The 20,865-nt window shown below is 39.4% G+C and overlaps 1 protein-coding gene across 6 annotated transcripts in view; it reads left to right on the top strand.

Moving 5' to 3' along the window:
* The window catches only part of CTNNA2 (catenin alpha 2), a 1,089,024-nt gene that overhangs the window by 869,645 nt on the left and 198,514 nt on the right, over positions 1–20,865 (top strand). For all 6 annotated transcript variants that reach the window (XM_044772747.2, XM_070511884.1, XM_044772741.2 and 3 more), the window contains one exon: positions 1,618–1,770. In XM_044772747.2, the coding sequence (XP_044628682.1) occupies positions 1,618–1,770 (153 nt within the window). The remainder of the gene's footprint in view (positions 1–1,617; positions 1,771–20,865) is intronic.

Genomic DNA, 20,865 nt, shown 5'->3' with positions numbered 1-20,865 from the left:
TAGCTCTTCTAGCTTTACAAAGCTCTTACTTCTGTTATTTTTGTGTGATGTTTAAAAATATGATGGCCTTATTGGTGAGATAGCCTGGCTTTGCTCATCTCCCCCACTTTATCTGGGCCTTTTCTTTCTTTTATCTCTGTTGTTCTCATCAAGTTCAATTTTTATTATACTCCCAGTAGTTTCTCCTTCATGTGGGGCTCAGTCCTGGAAGAGGGCCATGGCAGGTCAGTTTCAAGGGTTCATTGCACTGTCCCCTTCAGACTTTCTTACCATGGACTCTGCCACTTGCTACCTTATGATTGCACATAAGTTATTTAACTTTCTAAGTCCCATTTTCTTCATTTGAGAAACTGGCAAAAGATAGCCCTATCTTGTAGTGTTGTGGTGGGGATTAAATGATGTAATACGTAAAGATCTTGTTAAGTATCTGGCACATTTAATGTGCCTAGAATACATGAGCTCACTAATAACCAACATTATTCCTGGGCGGTAATTTAACACATGTTGTCAAATGAGTAACTAATTCATGTTAATTTTGCATAGACTTTATTATATTTTAAACAGTGAAATGTCAAACTCAATTCAAAGATAGATCAAACTAAGTTACAATTAAACGCATGCATACCTCATGGGAATTAGCACAAAAAGAAACTGAGATTTGTTCAAAGTTCCCTTTCTTCTGACCGATAATTAATGTGTATGTGCCACTCTATCAAAAGACTTGCCTGAATACTCCTGAATGGGTATATTTCTTTGAAAAACATACACATTGTTTACTATCTTATCATGTGTTTATTTGTATTTGGGGTGTTTCTTCCTGGTCTACATTCTCATAATTATGAAGAAAGCAGCCCTGAGGTGATTGTTCAGGAACAGTTTCATTTCATTTTCATCCAGCTGCTCTGCTTCCCATTTTAACAATGTGGGAATGAAGTGTAATTATGCATTGTTAGAAATTTGAGTCTGTTTATTCTTACCTTGAAGAATAATTGTAAATAATTCTTTCTGGAGCACAGCAACTATATCATCATAACACCTGGGCAGAAGCATTTCTGAGATTGTTAGATGCTTCATGTGTCTACCTCCATCAAACACAAACCATGGATCTAGCAAAGCAGGAGACTACAAAGTGTTAAGGTTTTAGGGTGGCTTAAAGGCCCAATTCTTCTCTAAAGTTCTCCCCACCTGCTGGCTGATGTGTAGATTTCTCCTTTTTCTCAAGAGCCTGAGTACTTGGACTGAATACCAATTCAAAACCTGAAGGGAAACATTTAGGCCAATGAAGGAAGAGAGCAGAACTTTGATAGGAGGAGGGCCTATAATGTATGGAGCTACAGGCCATATATGTAACTTTCAAGTTGACATATAATACAGTTAATTCAGAACCAGCCATCAGTCATCTCTCTTTGTTTTCCTTTGATATGATAAGCACTGGGGAAATTAAAATGGGAGCTGAAACATTATTTCCTTGAATAATGAGAGCTGGGCATAGTTTAGAAAAACTCTGTATTCCCAGGCAGTAATTTAATCCATATTGCCAAATGAGTAATAGACTCATAGAGAGAGAACTCTTCTATTCCTTAATTGTGTATGTTTTTGTTTTTGTTTTTACTGTAGCTTCGAAAAGCAGTGATGGATCACATATCTGATTCTTTCTTGGAAACCAACGTCCCTTTGCTAGTTCTCATTGAGGCTGCAAAGAGTGGGAATGAAAAGGAAGTAAAGGAATATGCCCAGGTTTTCCGTGAACACGCCAACAAGCTGGTGGAGGTAAGTGAGGAGAAGCCTGAAGACTACAATTTATTGACAGGTTTAATCTCTGCATATGGCTTTTGAAATTTCAATAGCCACTCCTTCTATGGATTTCCTGGAGAAATAAAGTCCTAGAACCTTCCTTCTCTTTACCTTCTGATTACTCCATCCCTTGCAAAGGAAACAGATTATCATAATCTCTCCTCTCTCCATCCCACAACTCTAAACAAGCTCTGGAACATGCTAATTTTCATGAACAATGGGCAGAGGCTGAAACAGAAGTAGAAGGGATGATCCAAAGTGCTGAATACTAGCTTTGATTTGAGAGAGGAGAATTAAAAGTGCTAAATGGAGGTTTAAACACTGTTCTCTTTACTCCCTCCTTGTCGCCCTCTCCACTCCACCCACCTAAGCCTACATTAGTTGGCCACGTGATGAACTTGTGAAACAAACATCCCACTTCCCCCAAAGAGATGTTTGACTCCTGGTGAAGGATCCTGGGGCAGTACTAGGAATGTAAGTTCAAGGTAATAAGTATATTCTGTGTCTTAGAGAAATCTGTGGGAGTTGCTTTGTAAATGCAAAATTGTGCTGTGTAATATTGCAAAAAAATATTGTTCAAGGGAAACAAACTAAAAGTGAAATGATAACCAGGCTGCCTAAATCTAGGACTTGAAATCCATCAGCCTGGCAAAGGTTGGGTTTAGTGATGTGGGGCTAAATAGAAAATAAAGATATTAAACAGGAAATGGATGTGCTAGAGAAAAAGAGTCCAGGAGGGGCAAGGATTCTGACACATTTAGGAAATGGTTATCAAGGCCAGGTTAAAACTTTTGCAGGCTCTGAGCACTTAACAACAGCAACAGCAAAACTCTGGTATACCCCCACTTTAATTCAAAATAAAGTAAAATTGCTCAAAATGACGGACAACTTAAATGCAAACTAAAAGTAAAATGTTATTTTCTGGGTTTTTTCGAATGGCAAAATTAAATTCTAAATAAGTTCATCAAATGTGAAATCCTCTCCATTTTTCTTGGAGTGAGTGATAAGGCGGTACTCCGACTTCATTGTGCCCTAAGCACCTGCTTAGTCTGCTCTTTAGGTTACTCCAGCACTGCCTCTGGGTCTGAAGACACTCAGGCAGCAGGAAGTCCTGCATCAAGCCCGGAGGGAGCCCCCCATCCTCTAGGACACAGGCTGAGCCATCACCCACAACAGCAGTCAGCAAGTTGAGTGTGCACAAGCCTAGGCCGTAATAATGGAACCCCTGAACTTCCTACCATAACCCCAGTGTCTTGAGATGACACCAGCCTACAGCTAAAAATAGGGTCATACTTATAATATCAAGGCAGTCTTTCTGGCTCTGTCCCTACCTCTGGGCAAGCACTCCATCACCCCTTACATTCCACCCACAGGTCCCAAGAGTTCACTTGGTCATTGAAGAAACCGGAGCCTTTCCCAGTTTGCTCTTGGATGCCCTGGTCACTCCCATGTCTTGAGAAAGCGAAGTGAAGAAGGAGCAGGGGTGGAGGGGGAAGGAGAGGAAGAAAAGGAAGAAAAAAAATGATGCTGAATGAACACTACAAAAGTTTTGAATATTTGTATGTAATAAAATAATAGTAGTAACATGCAGATATACCATCCCATTTATATAATTATGGCATTTATAAGAAACTTGCAGAATGTATAGAAAATGTTAGTTGATGGTGTCATAAGCGTTGTAGGCAAAGAAAGGGACATGAGTTTAAAGTTATATGATAAACATCTGCTACTTTCAATCCTGGCAGTGTCTTTCTGTAATTCTGTGTGTAGCTTCATTTGGAGATAATATTTGAAACTCAAACCTGATGCCCTGTGTATATTTGAGGCCAGGGCCAAGTAGCCTCTTGTCTACTCATTCTCCCCTCTCCTGTGATAGACCCTGGACACATCTACCATTTCCCCTCATCCCATCTGTAGGTCTCACTGTAGGGGAATCCAACCACTGTGGGTGATCCTTGACCCTCAACTTGTGGGAGAAGCAGAAGGCTCAGCTCAGTCAGAACCCCAAGTTTGAGAAAATCGCTGCTTTACCTCCTTCGCTTACTATTTCCAAAAATTTGACTGGTGATTTTTTGGATTTTCTATGTACACAGTCATGTTGTCTGCAAATTATGACAGTTGTATTTCTTCTTTTCCAATCCTTGTATTTTGTTTTTTCCTTGCGTTATTGAACTAGACAAACTTTCAGTACAATATTGTGGTAATAGATATTTTTGTTACTTCTAGATCTCTGTGAAAAAATTTAAATATTTTATCATTAAATATGTTGTTTGTTCTAGATTGCTTGCAGATACTTCTGTTAGATTAATTTAATTCTCTTCTGTTACCGCTTTGCTAATAGTTTTTAAAAATCATGCATAAGTATAGAATTGTATCAAAGCAGTTTTCTGCGCATTTTGTGACAATTATACGATTTTTGTTTCCTTATTTTTTTATATTTTATTTGTCTCCGTCAGAGGTATTGGTATCAAAATTATGCTTTCCTTTAAAAAATGAATAGGAAATTATTCCTTCTTTCCATTTTTTGGATGTGAATGAATGTGTAAGACTGCATTATTTATTCTTTAAATGTTTTGAGCAATACACTGATAGCAACCTGAGCCTGCATATTTATTTGAGGAAAGGTTTAAAAATTACAGATTAAATATGTTTTTACCAAACTTACATTTTACTAAACATAAGACTATTCAAATTTTCTATTTCTTTTTGGGTCAGCTTGTAGAAAGTATTCTAGCAATTTATTTTCATTTAATTTCCTAATTTTTCCTTATAAAATTGTCCATATCTTCTTATTGTTGTTTTTTTTTTAACGTGTAGGGATCAGAATTACATTTCTTTTTTTATCATTATTATTCTATTGCTAATTGGTGTCTTCTCTCTTTTTTATTGATTAGTTTTGCAAAAGATGTATCACTTTGATAATCTTTTCTAAAACATAGCTTTCAGCCTAGTAGATTTTCTGTTTTCTGTTTTATTTATGCTCTTGTCTTTATATTTCTTTTTTCTGCTTTCTTCTGGTATAACTTACTGTTATTTTGCTAACTTTTTGAAATGAATAATCACATCATTGATTTTTAGCCTTTCTTATTTTAGTAATATATGCGTTTAAGACTATAAATTACTCCCTAAGCTTTGCTTATGTCTGGTTATTTTTCACCGACCTAATTTTTAGCTCACTCATCCTGTCTCCATCTGTGTCATATGCTTGAAGCTGATCTATTGAGTTTAATTATTTTTTTAAGAATTTCTAGTTGATTCTTTTTTAAAAGTAATATTGATTCTCATTCTCTAGTAAAATTAATTATCAGATTGTCTCCTTTAAAAAAATATATTACTCATAGTTATTTTTAAAATCCAAGTCAAAGAACTCCAATATTTGGGTTAATTTCATTTCTGTTTTGTGGTGGTCCCACAGAGGGCAACCCCCACTCCAAAAAAAGATTGGCTTGGATTTTGAGACTGATGATGCAACAGCAGCTGCCAAGAAGGCATGAATAGCTTTATTACTCACATAATGGAACTTTCTGGTGAGAGCAGAGCAGGCACCCAAGCTAGTCCACAGTGGCTTCAGCATAAAGAACAAGAAGTAGTTTTGTTTTTTTTTCATGTTAGAGACTGGGGCTGAGGTCAAGAATTCCATGTGAGGGGCTGGGATTTGAGTGGTTCAAGCTTCCCTACTAGCACCAAAAAAAGATGGGCTTTATTATCAGCTTACCCAGTTGTGGAGCAAGGTGGAAAGGGGGAAGGGTGGGCTTAAAAGCTGTCAACAAACATTCAAAATGGAGTAGGACTCTTAAATACATTTCCCCTGGTGTTTGACTGGTGACTGGAATGTGCCATGTTTCATTTAATTGAATATGAACTTGTTTAAGTAAGCTATTATGGAGCCCCATGAGGCTTTCAAAAGTGAGACAGACTTTCTGTAGTATTTATTTTTATCTTGTTATTATTACTATTGTTTTTTGATATGCCAGGCAATTTTTAATCAAATGGCGAACATTTGAATGGAAAAATATAGAGGGTCTATGTCATAAGTCTAAGTCACCAGACCCAGCCTGGTGACTTAGAAACAACAGAAATTTATTTCTCACAGTTCTGGAGGCTTTGGGAGTCAGAGATCAGGGCTCTAGAATGGGAGTGTTCTAGTGAAGGCTGTCTTCCTGGTTCGTAGCTGGCGCCTTCTTGTTGTAACCTCACATAGTGAAAGAGGTGAGGGATCTCTGGATTCCCTTTTACAAGAACATTAATCCCATTCATAAGGGTTCTACTTTCATGACCTAAGAATATCCCAAGGCCTTCAGATTGGGCATTAGGATTTCAACATATGAATTTGGATGGGACACAAACATTCAGGCCATAGCAGTCTGGGTAATGTTTTCTCTCCCTCTAGAGAGAATTCACCATGTGCTCTGAAGAGCAGCAGAGAGGCAGACCCTCTCAATCCAATTAAAGACTGAAGTGACTTGAGGCTAATTTGTAGTCTTTCTAAGGTATAGTCTACCTTTCTTATACCCTAGTCCTATGTAATAATCTTCCAGGGGTGCCGAGAGAAGATCAGATGTGTTATTTAGTATCCTACCTCATCTATAAAGCATTTACTCCAGTTTTTGTTTTCCTAACATCATGAAGTAGCTGTATACTTTGCTTTGCATTTTTTTTTTTTTTAAAGATTTTTTTTTTTTTTTCTTTTTCTCCCCAAAGCCCCCCGGTACATAGTTGTGTATTCTTCGTTGTGGGTTCTTCTAGTTGTGGCATGTGGGACGCTGCCTCAGCATGGTCTGATGAGCAGTGCCATGTCCGCGCCCAGGATTCGAACCAACGAAACACTGGGCCGCCTGCAGCGGAGCGCGCGAACCTAACCACTCGGCAACGGGGCCAGCCCCCTTTGCTTTGCATTTTTTTGCGCTTCCCATTTGCTTCTTGCCTATTGCTGTTTGTAATTTAATAGACAAAGACCTTGGGAGAGAACTTGGGATGAAGTACCAGTCTTTGTATCTCCCTTCTCTATGGGACCTTAGGTCTAAGTCTTTGCTTCCTTGGTGGTCCTGGACTCCAGTTTGTCCCCCCAGCCCAATGAAATTTCTGAAAACTGAAGAATTATCTTCCTCTCAGCAGCTACCTTCTATCTGGCATCTCAGTTTCTCTTTCAACACTAAGAATTTGCAAATCCCTGGGAGGAAAAGTAAAATACAGAATTTTTGGTTTAGTCTTAAGTTTGACTTCTTTGACCACTGTCCCATGCTTTCAAGCAAGTTATTTTTATACCGCATTTCTAGTTGTTCTCAACAGAGGAGTGGATCTCTTATTGGCTACTCCTTCATGGCTGGAAGTGGACAGCTCTCTGACAGAGCAGGTTTAGCTAAGTTTGTGGGGTGTTTTTGGTTGTTAATATTTTTAGTCAGAGAGCTCTATTCAATGGAAATATTGATCCTCCATACCTCAAATAAATACATCAATCAATAAACATAGTTTTGGCTGAGTTGAAATAATGATCTCGTTGCCCTGTCCGCTTCCTGCAAGTTCTTCACTTAGAGCCTCCACCTCCCAAACAACCTCACGATCCTCCTAGAGCAGGTCCGATTCCTGTTTGAGAACCTCTGGTGAACCTCTAAGTTGTTATTGATGTAAATCCTATAAGAATTGTATGCCAGATAATTTTGAATGAAGAATGCATGAACACATGAAATTATCAGTCTGTAAATCAATGAAATAGTTTTAGTCCTTCAACATTTCTTGATTATTGAGTTTCATTATAGTATATTCTGTTTTCCATCTATTTTTATGTTTTTTCTTATATTTGTCTGCCATTTTCTCAGAGTTTGAATTGTGCTGTTCCCAGGGATTGATGTGAAGAAGTAACTGGAGGATGTCACAACCTATTACACAATGTTAGGGTCCTTAGAAAATCCTCAAAAAGGATAGTTTTAGTGTGAATACAATATTAGCAAAATATAAATAGAGAAAAATAATTTGGATTTTCATAATTGCCTTAACAAGCAAAACTTTGAGGTTTTCTTTCCCTACAGTGTTTATAACGTTTCATAAAGGCTGGGTGAACTTGCACCAGGGTTGGTTGATTAAGAGAATTTAGTAGGTCAACTATGATGCTTTGTGATCTATAATATCAGCCTCTATAGAAAGTATCACCAGCAGAACTGAATTTTTAAAAAATTTAGTGATTTTTCCTCATTTCCAGAATCTGGCTAATTCATCCCCTCTAAGGGTTAGCCAAGGGCGTCAGGGCGGGGCTCCCTCTGAGGGTGTGCTAAGCTGATCAGGGGATACCTGTTGTACCTCATTTCTAAGCCTTTTGGGGAAATGGCATACAAATTATGGCAATGCTACTGGCACGGTGGGTCCTTGTTGTCCCCAGGATAGAAATCAAGAGAGACAATAAGCAAGAGTGAAATGATAGAAAATTTATTAGCTTGTGCACAAGGGAGCCAACTGCAGAAAGGGAAGAGAGAGAAAGTGAGAGGCAAGTGGCTCCCTGAATAGCCACACTGCAGAGTTTTTATCAGGCTGGGCCAGGGGATGTGTCATCCATCATGGCATGTAGAGGTGAGGTTGTGCTTGCGCCTGTGCTGTCGTGTAGCATGCTGCAATGCACGTAGCATTAACCTGCTAGCTCTCTACCCCTGGGTGTGATTTTTACTATGCTAATGGGGCTAGGGTCACCTTCAGTGGACTCCTGGGTGCCAGGACGCATGCATAAGCCCAGGAAAGTCCAGAGGCTGTGGAATGTGGATCTCGGTGGCCTCTGTCTGATTCTCCCAGGTTGCTGATTGGTTAGGGGCCTTGCAGATAGTCCTGTCTTGTTAGGCTGGTTCCTGTCTCAGCAACTTAGTACCAAAGTAATGTGGTCTGGATGGGAGTGGAGTGGATGTAAATTGGGGGCAAAATATGCATTGCAGCAAAGAAAATAAAAGCTAATCTGGAAAATGAGATGCAAAATCAATATAACTGTTTTCAGAGCGTCCGAACTTGTTTTATTCCTTCCATTTTGCTGCTCCAGTCAGTCTGCCTGCTCTTCTTTCTTCTCTCCCATCTCCTCCAGAAATGCCTTCATCCAAGTTAGAAACTTTGTTGTCTGGGGAACTACAGTGTCCTTCCAACAGGCCTCTCTCATCTGCCTGTTCCTCCTTCACTGCCTTCTGTACACAGCAGCCAGAGTGAACTTCTAGAAATGCAAATCAGATCATGCAATTTCTCTGCCTGAGACTATTCAGAGACTTCCTGTTGTTCTTAGGTTAAAGATCAACGTTTTAAAGAAGCCTGCAAGGCTTGCATGTCTGGCCCCTCCTCAGTCTCCAGGCTTGCCTTCCTGTCCTCTCCCACTTGGTATAAGGCATCAGCCACACAGGCCATCTTTCATTCGTTGAATGTGCTATGCTCCCTCCACCCTAGGCCAATGCTTTTTTTTTTTTTTTTTTTAAAGATTTTATTTTTTTCCTTTTTCTCCCCAAAGCCCCTCAGTACATAGTTGTATATTCTTCATTGTGGGTCCTTCTAGTTGTGGCATGTGGGACGCTGCCTCAGCGTGGTTTGATGAGCAGTGCCATGTCTGCGCCCAGGATTTGAACCAACGAAACACTGGGCCGCCTGCAGCGGAGTCCGCCAACTTAACCACTCGGCCACGGGGCCAGCCCCTAGGCCAATGCTTTTGTTTTCCCTTTCCTGATAGACTCCCTACTCTACTCCTTCCTCTCATTTCTAGTCATTGTTCAGCTTTCAGCTCAAACATCACATCTCCAAGTGGGATCAGTTCCCTGTATTTTTCACTCTCGTGGTACCCTATTTACTTTCAATTTGCACACATCTGGCTCTCCACCTATATACTATTTCTCCTGCTTAGATTAGCAATTCCTTTAGGAAAAGGATCATGGCTAGCTGATTCCTAACTACACCCCAGCACACAGCCAAGTGCCTAACATATAGCAGGTATTCAGTCAACAGATGTGGCCTAAAGAATGAATCAAATAATAAATTCAGCCAGGGATATTGCAAACTTTTTGGCTCCTGAGGTAATATCTTTTAATAGCACAGTTTGAGGACCCTAAACAGGTTCAGTAAAGAGGCATTGTGCTTGTTTAATTCCCTAATTTACTACAAGGAGGAATTTCAAATTTGAGAGGAATTAATGTGGAGGACTCCCATTTCCACTGAGTAGAAAGACCTTGCTGTTTGGAGACTCCTCAGAAGTTGAGCTAACTCTGACAGGCTGCTCCTGAGGTAATGCCCCTAATTCTGCTGTTGTTTCTTCCCCCCCTCTGCCTCACAGGCATGCAGTTGTCCTTATCCTTGGTTACAGAGGATGTGAGAGAGGAAGCTTGTTCTGTCTGACAAAGTAAAGCACATAATTGATGCCATAACAGTGATGAGTTAGACAAAGGAATCTGGATTCTCTGCTTCATCTTCTTGACTTAGTTTCTCCTGATAACAGCTCCCCATGTAGGTTAAGAAGCTGTGCCTGTTAGAAAATAAAGGATTTGAAAGTAAGGGACAAACCCTAATATTCTAACTCACTAATGTGATCCTCAGTAAAGCACATACAGCCTTAGTTTCAGCCTTGAGCAAATTGCTTTTCTCCATTAATTTCTCCACTTGCACAGAAGATTCATTCAGCAACAAGTGTTTACTGAGTGGCTACCATGTGGTGACAGTTGCTGGCAATATAACCATGAGCAAAGCAGATAAACTTCCTGCCCTCATGGGGCATACATTCTGTTGGGGAAGATAGAGAAAGAGTGAGATAAATGCATAATATGTCAGGTGGAACTATGTGGGTAGAGTAAAATAAAGCAGAGTAGGAGGATAAAGATGAAGGAAGGCAGGTGTTGTCAGAAAGGGCTTGTCTTCTAACATGAGTATTAATCAGATCTGAAGGAAGTGGAAGAACATTCCAGATTGTGGGAACAGACAGGGCAAAGAGCCCCAAGGCAGCAGTGTGCTTGGCATGTTTGATAATGAACAAAGAGACCCATGTGACTGCAGCTGAGAGTGTGAGGAAAAATTTCAGAGATGAGATTGAGGGCTAGGTGTAAAGATTTTATATTTTACTCAGATATTTGATCCACTGGAAGGCTTTCAACAAAGGCATGGCATGATCTGACTTCCATTTTGAAAGAGTCATTCTGCTGCTCTATGGAAAATATACAGCAGAGTAACAAAAGTGGAAGGGCGAATAGATAAAGGATGTCCAATAGGCCAGCATGGGATCAGTACTACGACTAGAATAGAGGCAGTGGACGTGGGAAGAAGTGGTAGGATTTTGGTTATATTTCCAAGGTTGAGCCCATGTATTGGATGTTAGGATATGAGACAGAGAGGAGTTGGGGATGATTCCAAGTTTGACACGTTGCAGAAGTGAAATCACTCAGAACTCTTCAAAAACGTAGACTGTATTCTCAGACTGTTTCTTGATTGGCCCTGACTGCAGCTATTTGATGAGTGTGATCCTGAAAACTCTACACAAATGTTCTGGGTTTGAATAAACATAATAGAGCTTTGTAAGTTCCAAGGTCTTGATTCAAACCATGAACCAAAAAGAAAATCAAAGAAAAGCTTCATCAGAAGCTACATTGAAGGGGGCCAGTCCTGTGGCCAATTGGTTAAGGTCACACACTCTGCTTTGGCGGCCCAGGGTTTTATCGGTTCAGATCCTGGGCACGGACCTAGCACCGCTCATCAGGCCATGCTGAGACCGTGTCCCACATAGCACAGCCAAAAGGACATACACCTGGAATATGCAGCTATGTACTGGAGGGCTTTGAGAAGAAGAAGAAGAAGAAGAAGAAAACTACATTGATGGAACTGGACCTCTATGCCTTTTTTAAAAGTACAAACGGAACATTCTTACTTTTTCTCAATGCTGCCCTCCCCAATCTAGTTAATATATTCAAACTAGAACTGAATTATTGGAATTTCTCAAATAATTGAGTCCTCACAAATCTGTAAATCATAATATTTTAAGAAGAGCTATTTTGTTCAGCTCAAGCACATGTTAACCTTACAGTAAATACTTTTCTGTCCTTTAAGAAGTGTATATTCCAACACCACTTCCACTGAAAATGCCCGAATTCCTGAACTCTACCATATTTTATAATTTTTCCTATAACATGCAATAAATCATTGCAAAAAAGTCCAAGGGTTCACCTTAGCTCTTAATAATCATTTAAATATAGGGCCAGGGTTGTTTATAAGCTCTTTATTACCTTATTTAATGCTTTTGACAACCTAATAAAGTGGCCACTATATTTTACTCTATTTTACAGATGAGAAAACTGAGGTTTCAAGAAGTTTAATAACTTGTACAATGTCACACAGATACAAAGAGGCACACTTCACTCATGAGCCCAAGTATCCCAGACTCCAGAGCTCATGCTGCTAACCACTGTGCCACACTGTCCCCAGTCTCTTGTCCAAGGTACATATTCATATAGACTAGCATCCAACCCTTCATGTTAGTGTCTAGTACAGTGCCTGGTCCCAAAGTAATTGCTCAGAAGTGATAGCTGCTTCTGTTGCTGCAATTGTACAGGTGTTAAGGTCCATATCTCTCACATAACATTTCAGAGAAGATCTGTACTTTACTGAGTACATCCCTGGAGTGACATGTGTTACTGCAAAGGAATTCCTGTACACCCTAGTGGAGTAGATCATCCAAGCTGCTTTTTGGTGCTGGAATTGGGCATAAGCTAAGCTCACTTACCAGTTTCGTGAATCTTCATCTCTGCAGCCTGCAGGGTTCCTATCTGTTCAGATTACTAAATGCCATGGACTTTCAAGGTTGCTTGCAAATAGTGGGTTCTAAGCTAATTAAATATTTCATGTCAGAGGTTACTGCACTGCTTGAGTTAACTATGCACATAATGTAAACATTTCCAGGTTACATTTCAATCTTTACAACATAGTCAAAATGCAAAGTGCAGGGGCATATTATGAAGTCAATTTTTTCTAGATATAAGGAGGCCTAACTATTAATTTCCATGAAAATTTGGTTTGTTGGCATCTGGGTAAAAACTTAATGCACCTTGACCTACCCCCTAAAATTCACTCAATTGATGAATTAAGGACTCTTGTGAAGAAACACCCAGAATAGAGATGGCAATCAACTGTGTTGCCCATACCGAAGGAGAAGAGGAAAGATAATCAACATTTAGCTTGTTCTCTATGGAAGATATTATAGTAATTTTCACGTATTATATCTTTTAATCTTTTTAACAAGTAAGTTCCTTAATCATCAATATGATAGTTTTACAGATTAGGAAACTGAGGTCCAAGGAAGCTAGAAGTAGCTTGACTAAAGTCACCAGCTGATGGGTAAGTGACAGCTGGAATTCGGATGACTCAGGGTCCATGTTCTTTCTGCATATATGCTCCTTTTCTTCCTCCTGCTCCCCACCTCTGTTTCTGTATATATAAATATTTATATTTATAGTTATAGTTATTATCCTTACACATTTCTTACCAGTTTATTCTTACCACAGTAAAATCATAAGCCAGCACTATGTTAATATTCTTTTAGTCTACTCTCCGAAGTTGAGAGAGAGTAGTGTTATATATTAGAAAGATCCTGAGGAACCAGGGATCTGGGCTGTAATTGTGGTGCTGCCAGATCTGACTTTCGAGGGTTATATTCAGTGTTGCTGTTGCAGACAGGTAGGAAATACGTGGTCTTTTTTTTGTACTAAATAATTAGTTTTACTGTTTCATCATCTATGTAAGGGAGTGACTGCTCTCTCTCTAGATATATACATATATATGCGTGTTTTCTCCTTAGTCTGTGTTTTCTGCAACTGTTAAAGGTGTGTATGCTTTAGTCCAGCTAACTCAGAAACTTTGCTGTGTAGTATAACCTTACGTTATTAGGGTCAGACTCCTTCGATGCAAAAATGAAAAATCGAACCCCATTAAAAATGATGTAGTTTGTTTAATAGCAAGAAGTTTTTAATTGCCTGGGAAAAAACTCTTCAGAGTGTTCAATCTTTGTTAGCTGTAAGGGTTTGTAATATCACAAGGCCCCCTAGCCAGCCTGAAGCCATAGTTTGAGAGGGATGGTGTGTTGAGACACTGCTCTTTTGAATGAAAAACAAGTTTTCAGATTACCTTGACTCCATTAGCTTCAGAAGCAGGTGGAGTTCAGCTTCATAGAGCCCTGTGGCCAGCCTGAGGCTCAGTGTATATGTACTTTCAACTCTTACCTTAAAAAACAACCCTGGGTCCTTTGGACCCGATGACTGGGATTTCTTTGACAATGTAATGATCTACCCCTACGGCTGTGAGAATGAACAAGTCACTTTAATCCTCTGACCCTCAGACTTTCCATCTGTCACATCATCATTTAGATCCTGTCCATCTCTGACATTCTGTATTCTAAACACCTTTCTGACTTAAGGTTCTAGGAGAAAGGAAGACCCAAATAATTGTCTCCTTCTAGTATACATTTGTGATTGAAATTGGAATTTGGAGGCTACAAAAAGAACACATCACTGCAACAATTTCCTAGTGCCCTCGTGCCTCAAGTGAACATGGAACTGATGCTTGGGGTATGGTTGGTGGCTAAGCTATTCCAGGCCATAAAGTATGGATTCCATTACTTCTTATCATACTCCTATGGCTTTTGCCTATGTGTGACCCAGTGCCTGAAATGGGTTTTAATGGTTTGAATGGCTCTTAATCACCTTGGCAATTATATATGTTGGAGCCAAAGAGAGAATAGAGGTCAATGCCTGCCACAGAGAAAACTCTACATATTACCTAAATTATTAATGAGATCATTTGTCTATAAGAGTTAAGAACTTCCATTTTTTTTCTTTTTCTCCAGGCTTGTTAATGCCTGCTGGTAAAAGCCAATACTTGTGAATGGCCTCAGTGCCAAGGAGTGGCAAGTGGTATGGCATTCTTTAACGCACCCCACTCCAATCTCCAAAAAGCATTCTCTGCCCCTCAAAGCTGTTATATATGAATGTGTGAGTATGTATATTGGATGTATACATACATTCTTTGATCTAAGGAACAAATATTTTCTCATTCACGTGTAAAATACAATATGAGCATCTTTAGGAAAAAATTGATGTTTTAATTGACCTTTAATATAAAATCTAAGTAAAAACTATTTGTAGTACAAATGCACCTTCCAGAAATTTCCCCACTACCACTTCCAACCAGATTGCGGCCCTTAGCTGCTCCTATTTAGACATTCTGGAGCTGCCACAGAGTGTGAATTTCACACATCCAAGGTGCCTGGGAATTGAGTCAATATTTTCACATGATGCCAGTTGCCACCAAATAGTTACTTACTTATACTGACAAGTTATTTTTCATGCTAAAAACAATAGGAGCCCATGATTTATCTTTCCTAAATGTTTTCTTAGAAGACTGAAAACAGAAACATATTTTTCCAAATCTCTAAAATTTCCTGAGTGAATGATTCCCTTACCAAGTTTATGTGGAAGGATCCAAGATGTCAGACCCACCAACTTCCCTCACCCAGATAGATTTTCTTATTATTATTTTTTAATGATTTTAAAGTTTCCAGAGGTTGGTTTGTAAGTTAATTTCAAAACACAAGATGATTTGATGGTGAAGGCTGTACTATATGAGAAGAGATGCATTTCAGACTGCCTCTGTGAGGAATGGTGCCACAGATTTCTGTAAAATGCCATGAAGGGTCTACCCAGAGACTGAAATCTTGGAGGTTGTTCATGCAAGTGGGCCAACGGAGTTTCCTATGGATCAGTAGTTTTGCAAGCTAAAAATAGGCAATGATTTGACCTATCTCAACACAACACTCAGCTAAAGAGGCTGTTTTGATCCCCATAATCAAGTATCTCAAAAAGTCAAGTCTTTTCAAGTAGGTGCCTTCAAGTATCTCTGTTACATAGAGTTTAAAAAAACCTCAAACTTGCAATTTACATTTAAATTGGTATACTTTTCATGTGCCCATTCTATAAACATGACAGCAGGCAGGTGTTTGCCTCCATCAGAGGACCTCTAACATCTTAGCCTCACACCCATCTGGGGAAGAGGCTCGGGGGATCCCCCACTGCCCACTGTGGAGGTTGAGTCATTACCATACAGGTAAAGTCCAGAGCTGAGAAAGCCACAGCCAAACTCCTTTAATAAGGCAGTCAGGAATTAAGGACAGGTCAGATTCTTGCAAAGGAAATTGGAAATACAGTCGGCAACAGTGTAGAAGGTATGATTCAAGCTGCCATAGCAAGGTTAGAAGCTCAGGGAAGCAGGAGAAGGAAGACTGGAGAGTTCCCAGCAGAGGAAAGTGGGATGAGGAAGGTCTAACAGGCAGGGAAGTCAGGGAATCCAGTCACCTCTGCTAACAGCTCTACCTGATGCGGCCCTAACTCATAAGTTGAAGTCTTGCTGTTTCTCTGCCCTTGAATTTTGCCTTGAGGACCATTTTCCCCTCTCATTGACTTCATAGACTCTGTCTGACCTCTGTTATTTCTCCCCAAGGTCCTCCTATCACCAGAAACCTTTCAAATGGTTATTCAACATATTTGTAGGTTTCACTGCCTTGTATTTCTACAAATAATGGCTATATTATTGCCCATTGTTTCCCCTGATTGCTTTTTTGGGGAAAAAAAATCTAATATGCAATGAATTCTCTTTGTTTGATTTTTTGCCTGGAATTTTGAGTGTAAGAGCTGCTTTTCTCAAAATGAAAACAATTTGACCTTTGTCCTAGTTGTTTAACTAGAGTTTTGGAGGAGGAGCTTTTGCTCAAATACCATTAGTAAATGGCTGCCTCAGAATTCTGAATAGTTTCTCATGGTCAAAAAGTACTAATGCCGTTTGTACAAGTGATTGTCCTGTCCTGAAGAGTGCAAGTATGAATCCACAAGGAGAGTATTGAAGCTAATATTTCTTCAGCCAGTCTTGGAGAACTTCAGTGTGAAATTACTATTTCCATGACAAGTTTTCCTAGAAGGAGGAAGGAAGTGAGGTTTTCATTTCCACAGTTGCTTGTTATTTCCTGCCCACAAAACTCAAGTTATTAAGACACGAAAAACTTATCTTCCACAATAGCTTTCAAAAGAGTCAACACTTTGTTTTATTCAAAGAAATTTACCATTTTGCAGAAACTTAATGCGCTAACAGCTGTTATGCTTATGTACTTTAAGTTGTACTGTGATTGCTTATCATTCTGGAACAACATGGTGGATGATCATGATTTCAAAGGAACTGATCTCTTCTACTTTACATGAAATTTTGTACATGGGTAGAGATTATGAAGACCAAAGTATTTAATGAGGAAAACATGATTACTTTACAAGAGGGTTTCTTAATCTCCTCATTATTACTATTTTAGGCTCTTAATTCTTTGTTGTGGGGGGCTAGCCTGTTCATTGTAGGATGTTTAGCTGCATTACTGGACTCTATCCACCAGATGCTATTAGTACCCTCCCCTCCGCCCTGCCCCAGTGTGACAAGCAACAGTGGAACAGAAATTGCCAAAGATTCCCTGGGGGACAAAATTGTCCTTAGCTGATACAACGTCTCTACAATCTTAAATAAAATAAATACGCGTATCATAAAATGCATGTACCCTCAGTGCCCCAAACCTACATTGGTTAATTTGTAACACACATTGTTTAGTCTGAATAAAGTGACCATATAACAGAAGAAAGGTCTATTTCTTAATTGAAATTATCTCTGAAATTGCTGTAACTTAAAACCTTCATCAGTTTCTCTTCCCATGAGTAATTTGAGAACCCCTTGTTCTCAAATGATTTCCCTATGATGTTTAATGTTGCCTGAATTCTCACTATTTAAAGAATGTCTTAGTATTCCGAAACTACTTCTGAGAGGGGACACTTAACTGTTGTTCCAATAGTAATACCTAGTTAAGGTTCTCTCATTGATTTTATTTTTTTTAACTAAGGCAGCTGGCTGAAACTAATGAAAGAGGATAGAAACAGGTATTAGAGGAGAGGGTGGATAGATAAAATGCTGGAGAAGCTGTGCACAAGAAGAGAATGAAGGATAATGAAGTCCGCCCTCATTCACATCACCAATAAGGCTCAGGAGCAGTTATTAAATGAGACCACAGGACAGACATAACACATACTGAATAAATACTTATCAGTTAAGAGTTAAATTTGGGTTAGAATTCCCTGGATTGGCCTGGTCTCAGTCTCCCTTTGTAGTCTGACTTTCTATTAATTTCTTTCTTTTTCTTTTTGGTGAGGAAGATTTGCCCTGAGCTAACATCTCTTCCAATCCCCCTCTATTTTGTATGTGCAATGCCTCCACAGCATGGCTGATGGGTGGAGTATGTCCACTCCCAGGATCCAAACCTGTGAACCTGGGCCGTGAAAGCAGAACACATGGAACTTTAACCACTTGGCCATGGGGCTGGGCCCCACTATTAACTTCTTAGAAAGGAAAAAAAAACCCAAATTTTCATGCAATTAACAGCTTTGTTTAGTGCCCTGACATATCTCGAACTTGCTACCTCTGAGCCTTAACTCCTACCATTTGTTCAGCTATGAATTTCTTTCCTGTTTTTCTGTCTAGTGATCTCTTGCTTTATTTTTTATTGAAAAGATACGAGGAATGCAGGATAGTTTTCAAGCAGTTCAGGGGAAATATGTACCCTGGATCTTATATATAAGCCATGTCTGAGGTGAGGATAGTACACAAAAGCAAGAAGAACCTTGTCATCCCTGGGTCATGGTCAGTGGCCTTGGACAGACACTACTCCCCAGGGCATGTAGATACTAATTACAGAAAGCACAAGGCCTTGCTGCTCAAGTGTGGCCCCTGGACCAGCAAGATTGACCTTACCCGGGAGCTTCTTGGAAATGCAGAGTCTCAGCCCCACCCCTGACCTCAGTTTGCATTTTAACAATAGTCCCAAGTGAGTCCTGTGACCTTCAAATTTGTGCAGTACTGGCATAAGAGACGTCATTTTCCACTGTGTATCTCTATAAGATGCTCTGGGGAAAAAATAGGATTATAAGGTCAAATGTATATGTGGGAATCTCCTCATACTACAGCCACTTTTTAGAGATTCACAGTCCTCAGGGACCCTGGGAAAGACACTTTGGAAAATCCCAAATTATAACATCAGGCCTTGGGGGTTGGGGGGAGGCTTAAATCACAGACATAATAAAGATTTGGTAGTAGAAAACCACCGAAGGGGCTGACATGATGAAAGTAATGTTTTGGGCAATTACTTTGAATCAACTTTATTATTTTTTAATGCTAAAATATGGATGAATTTTCAAATGTCATGGCAGTCAGCTTGCTAAATGTCATTAGCTTCCAAATTACCTTGTCAAAGGCAGTCCAGAAATGCATAATTAGTATTAAGTCAATGCTTATTTGCCAAGTCGAATTATCTATTTAGTTGGCAATTATTATTTTTTTTCTGACATTTCTTCCAAATCTATTTGATAAAATGTGGAAGGTTCTAAGGTATAGATACTGTATTCATTTGCTAGGGCTGCCATAACAAAATACCACTGATTGGGTGACTTAAACAACAGAAATTTACTTTCTCACAGTTAGGGAGGCTAGAAGTCCAAGATCAAGGTGCCAGCAGGTTTGGTTTCTCCTGAGGCCTCTCTGTTTGGCTTGCATATGACTGCCTTCTCACTGTGTCTTCACGTGGTCTTTCCTCTCTGTGTGCACACCCCTGATGCTTCCCTGTGTATCCAAATTTCCTCTTCTTAGAAGGACATCAATCAGAGTAGATTAGGGCCCACCCCACCAGTCTCATTTTAACTTAGTCATCTCTTTGAAGGCCCTATCTCTAAATATAGTCACACTCTGAGGTACTGGGTGTTTAGGGCTTCAACCCATATGAATTTTGGGAGGACACAATTCAGTCCATAAAAGTCACCAATTGGCTTTCTTCATGAGAGAAAGAAGGCAGAAATATTTACTTTCATGTGTCTATTTTGAAGAGTTCACGTTTTAATTTTCACCCATTGTTTAAACCAAAGATTGCATACCTCAGAGATGAAGTTTATAGTGAATGATATCAGTCATCACTAATTCTTTTTTCTCTGACACCTAAAAAAAAAAATCCTGAGCCTTTCCAAGTGTGTTACTAGAACAAGCCTGACAGCATCAAGAAGTTGTTCCTCAAACTCTTAAGTCTGGTTCAGGATGGCGTAATCAATCACCATCCAGCTCATGGTGTTCTTCATTCTAGCCATTTCCTTATGTACCAGAAGCAGAGCTATATGAGGTTTTCACTCTGGTGTAATTTATTCACCAGTGCCTATATTTTTTCCTTCCAGGATTCATCAATAACTCCTATCCCATGAGGCCATTTTTTTTCCCATCACACGTTTCTTACTCATCCATGTCAACCTGAAAGACTTCTTTTGAAGCTCTGTTCTGAACAGCTGTAAAACCACACAAGACCCTATTTCCTGACAGGGCTCAGAGAGGGATGAAGGCTGCGTGTTGTGCTGACCACTGCTTACTACACCCCATCTGGGAATATCATTTCCTAGTCTGAGCAACTGCCATTCTCTGACTCAGCCTGTTGCCACTGCTGCTTGAGGAATATGTATTTTTAAAATATTTTTTTTCTTTTTGATAAGAAAATATTCACTGAAAATTCTATGAGTAAACACAGTAGGGGTGAGAAGTGAGGACAATAATGATATTGAATATATCATGTAATAATGAGCTAGACTCTCCCAAGTCTAAATAATTCCTTGACTGCTTTAGGGCCCTTTGCCAGCTGCATCAGCTGATGCCAGGGCATCTTATTATATCTAGTGAATTACCCTAGCAACAAAGACAGTCAGGAAAAATTCTTCCTCAATTTATTCTTCATTTCTACCAGGGCATTTTAATGTTAAGATCTTTGCAAAAAAGGTAGAAGTTGTATGAAGAGATGAAACATTGTTTGCAGCTGTACTTGACAATAACATCTGATATTTGTATGGCATTTTAATACCTCTATATTGTATATTTTTAGTTTTTTCAAAAACGCTCTCATCAATATACATTTGATCCTTGAAACAGCGCACCGAGGAAGACAAGGCAAATTGCTTTCCCAGGAGATACCATACTGCCGATTGGTAA

This window comes from Equus asinus, chromosome 6 (genome assembly GCF_041296235.1).
Source record: "Equus asinus isolate D_3611 breed Donkey chromosome 6, EquAss-T2T_v2, whole genome shotgun sequence".
NCBI classification, from domain to species: domain Eukaryota; kingdom Metazoa; phylum Chordata; class Mammalia; order Perissodactyla; family Equidae; genus Equus; species Equus asinus.
The sequence above is the reverse complement of the archived record's forward strand: the minus strand, read 5'-3'. Positions and strand labels throughout refer to the sequence as shown.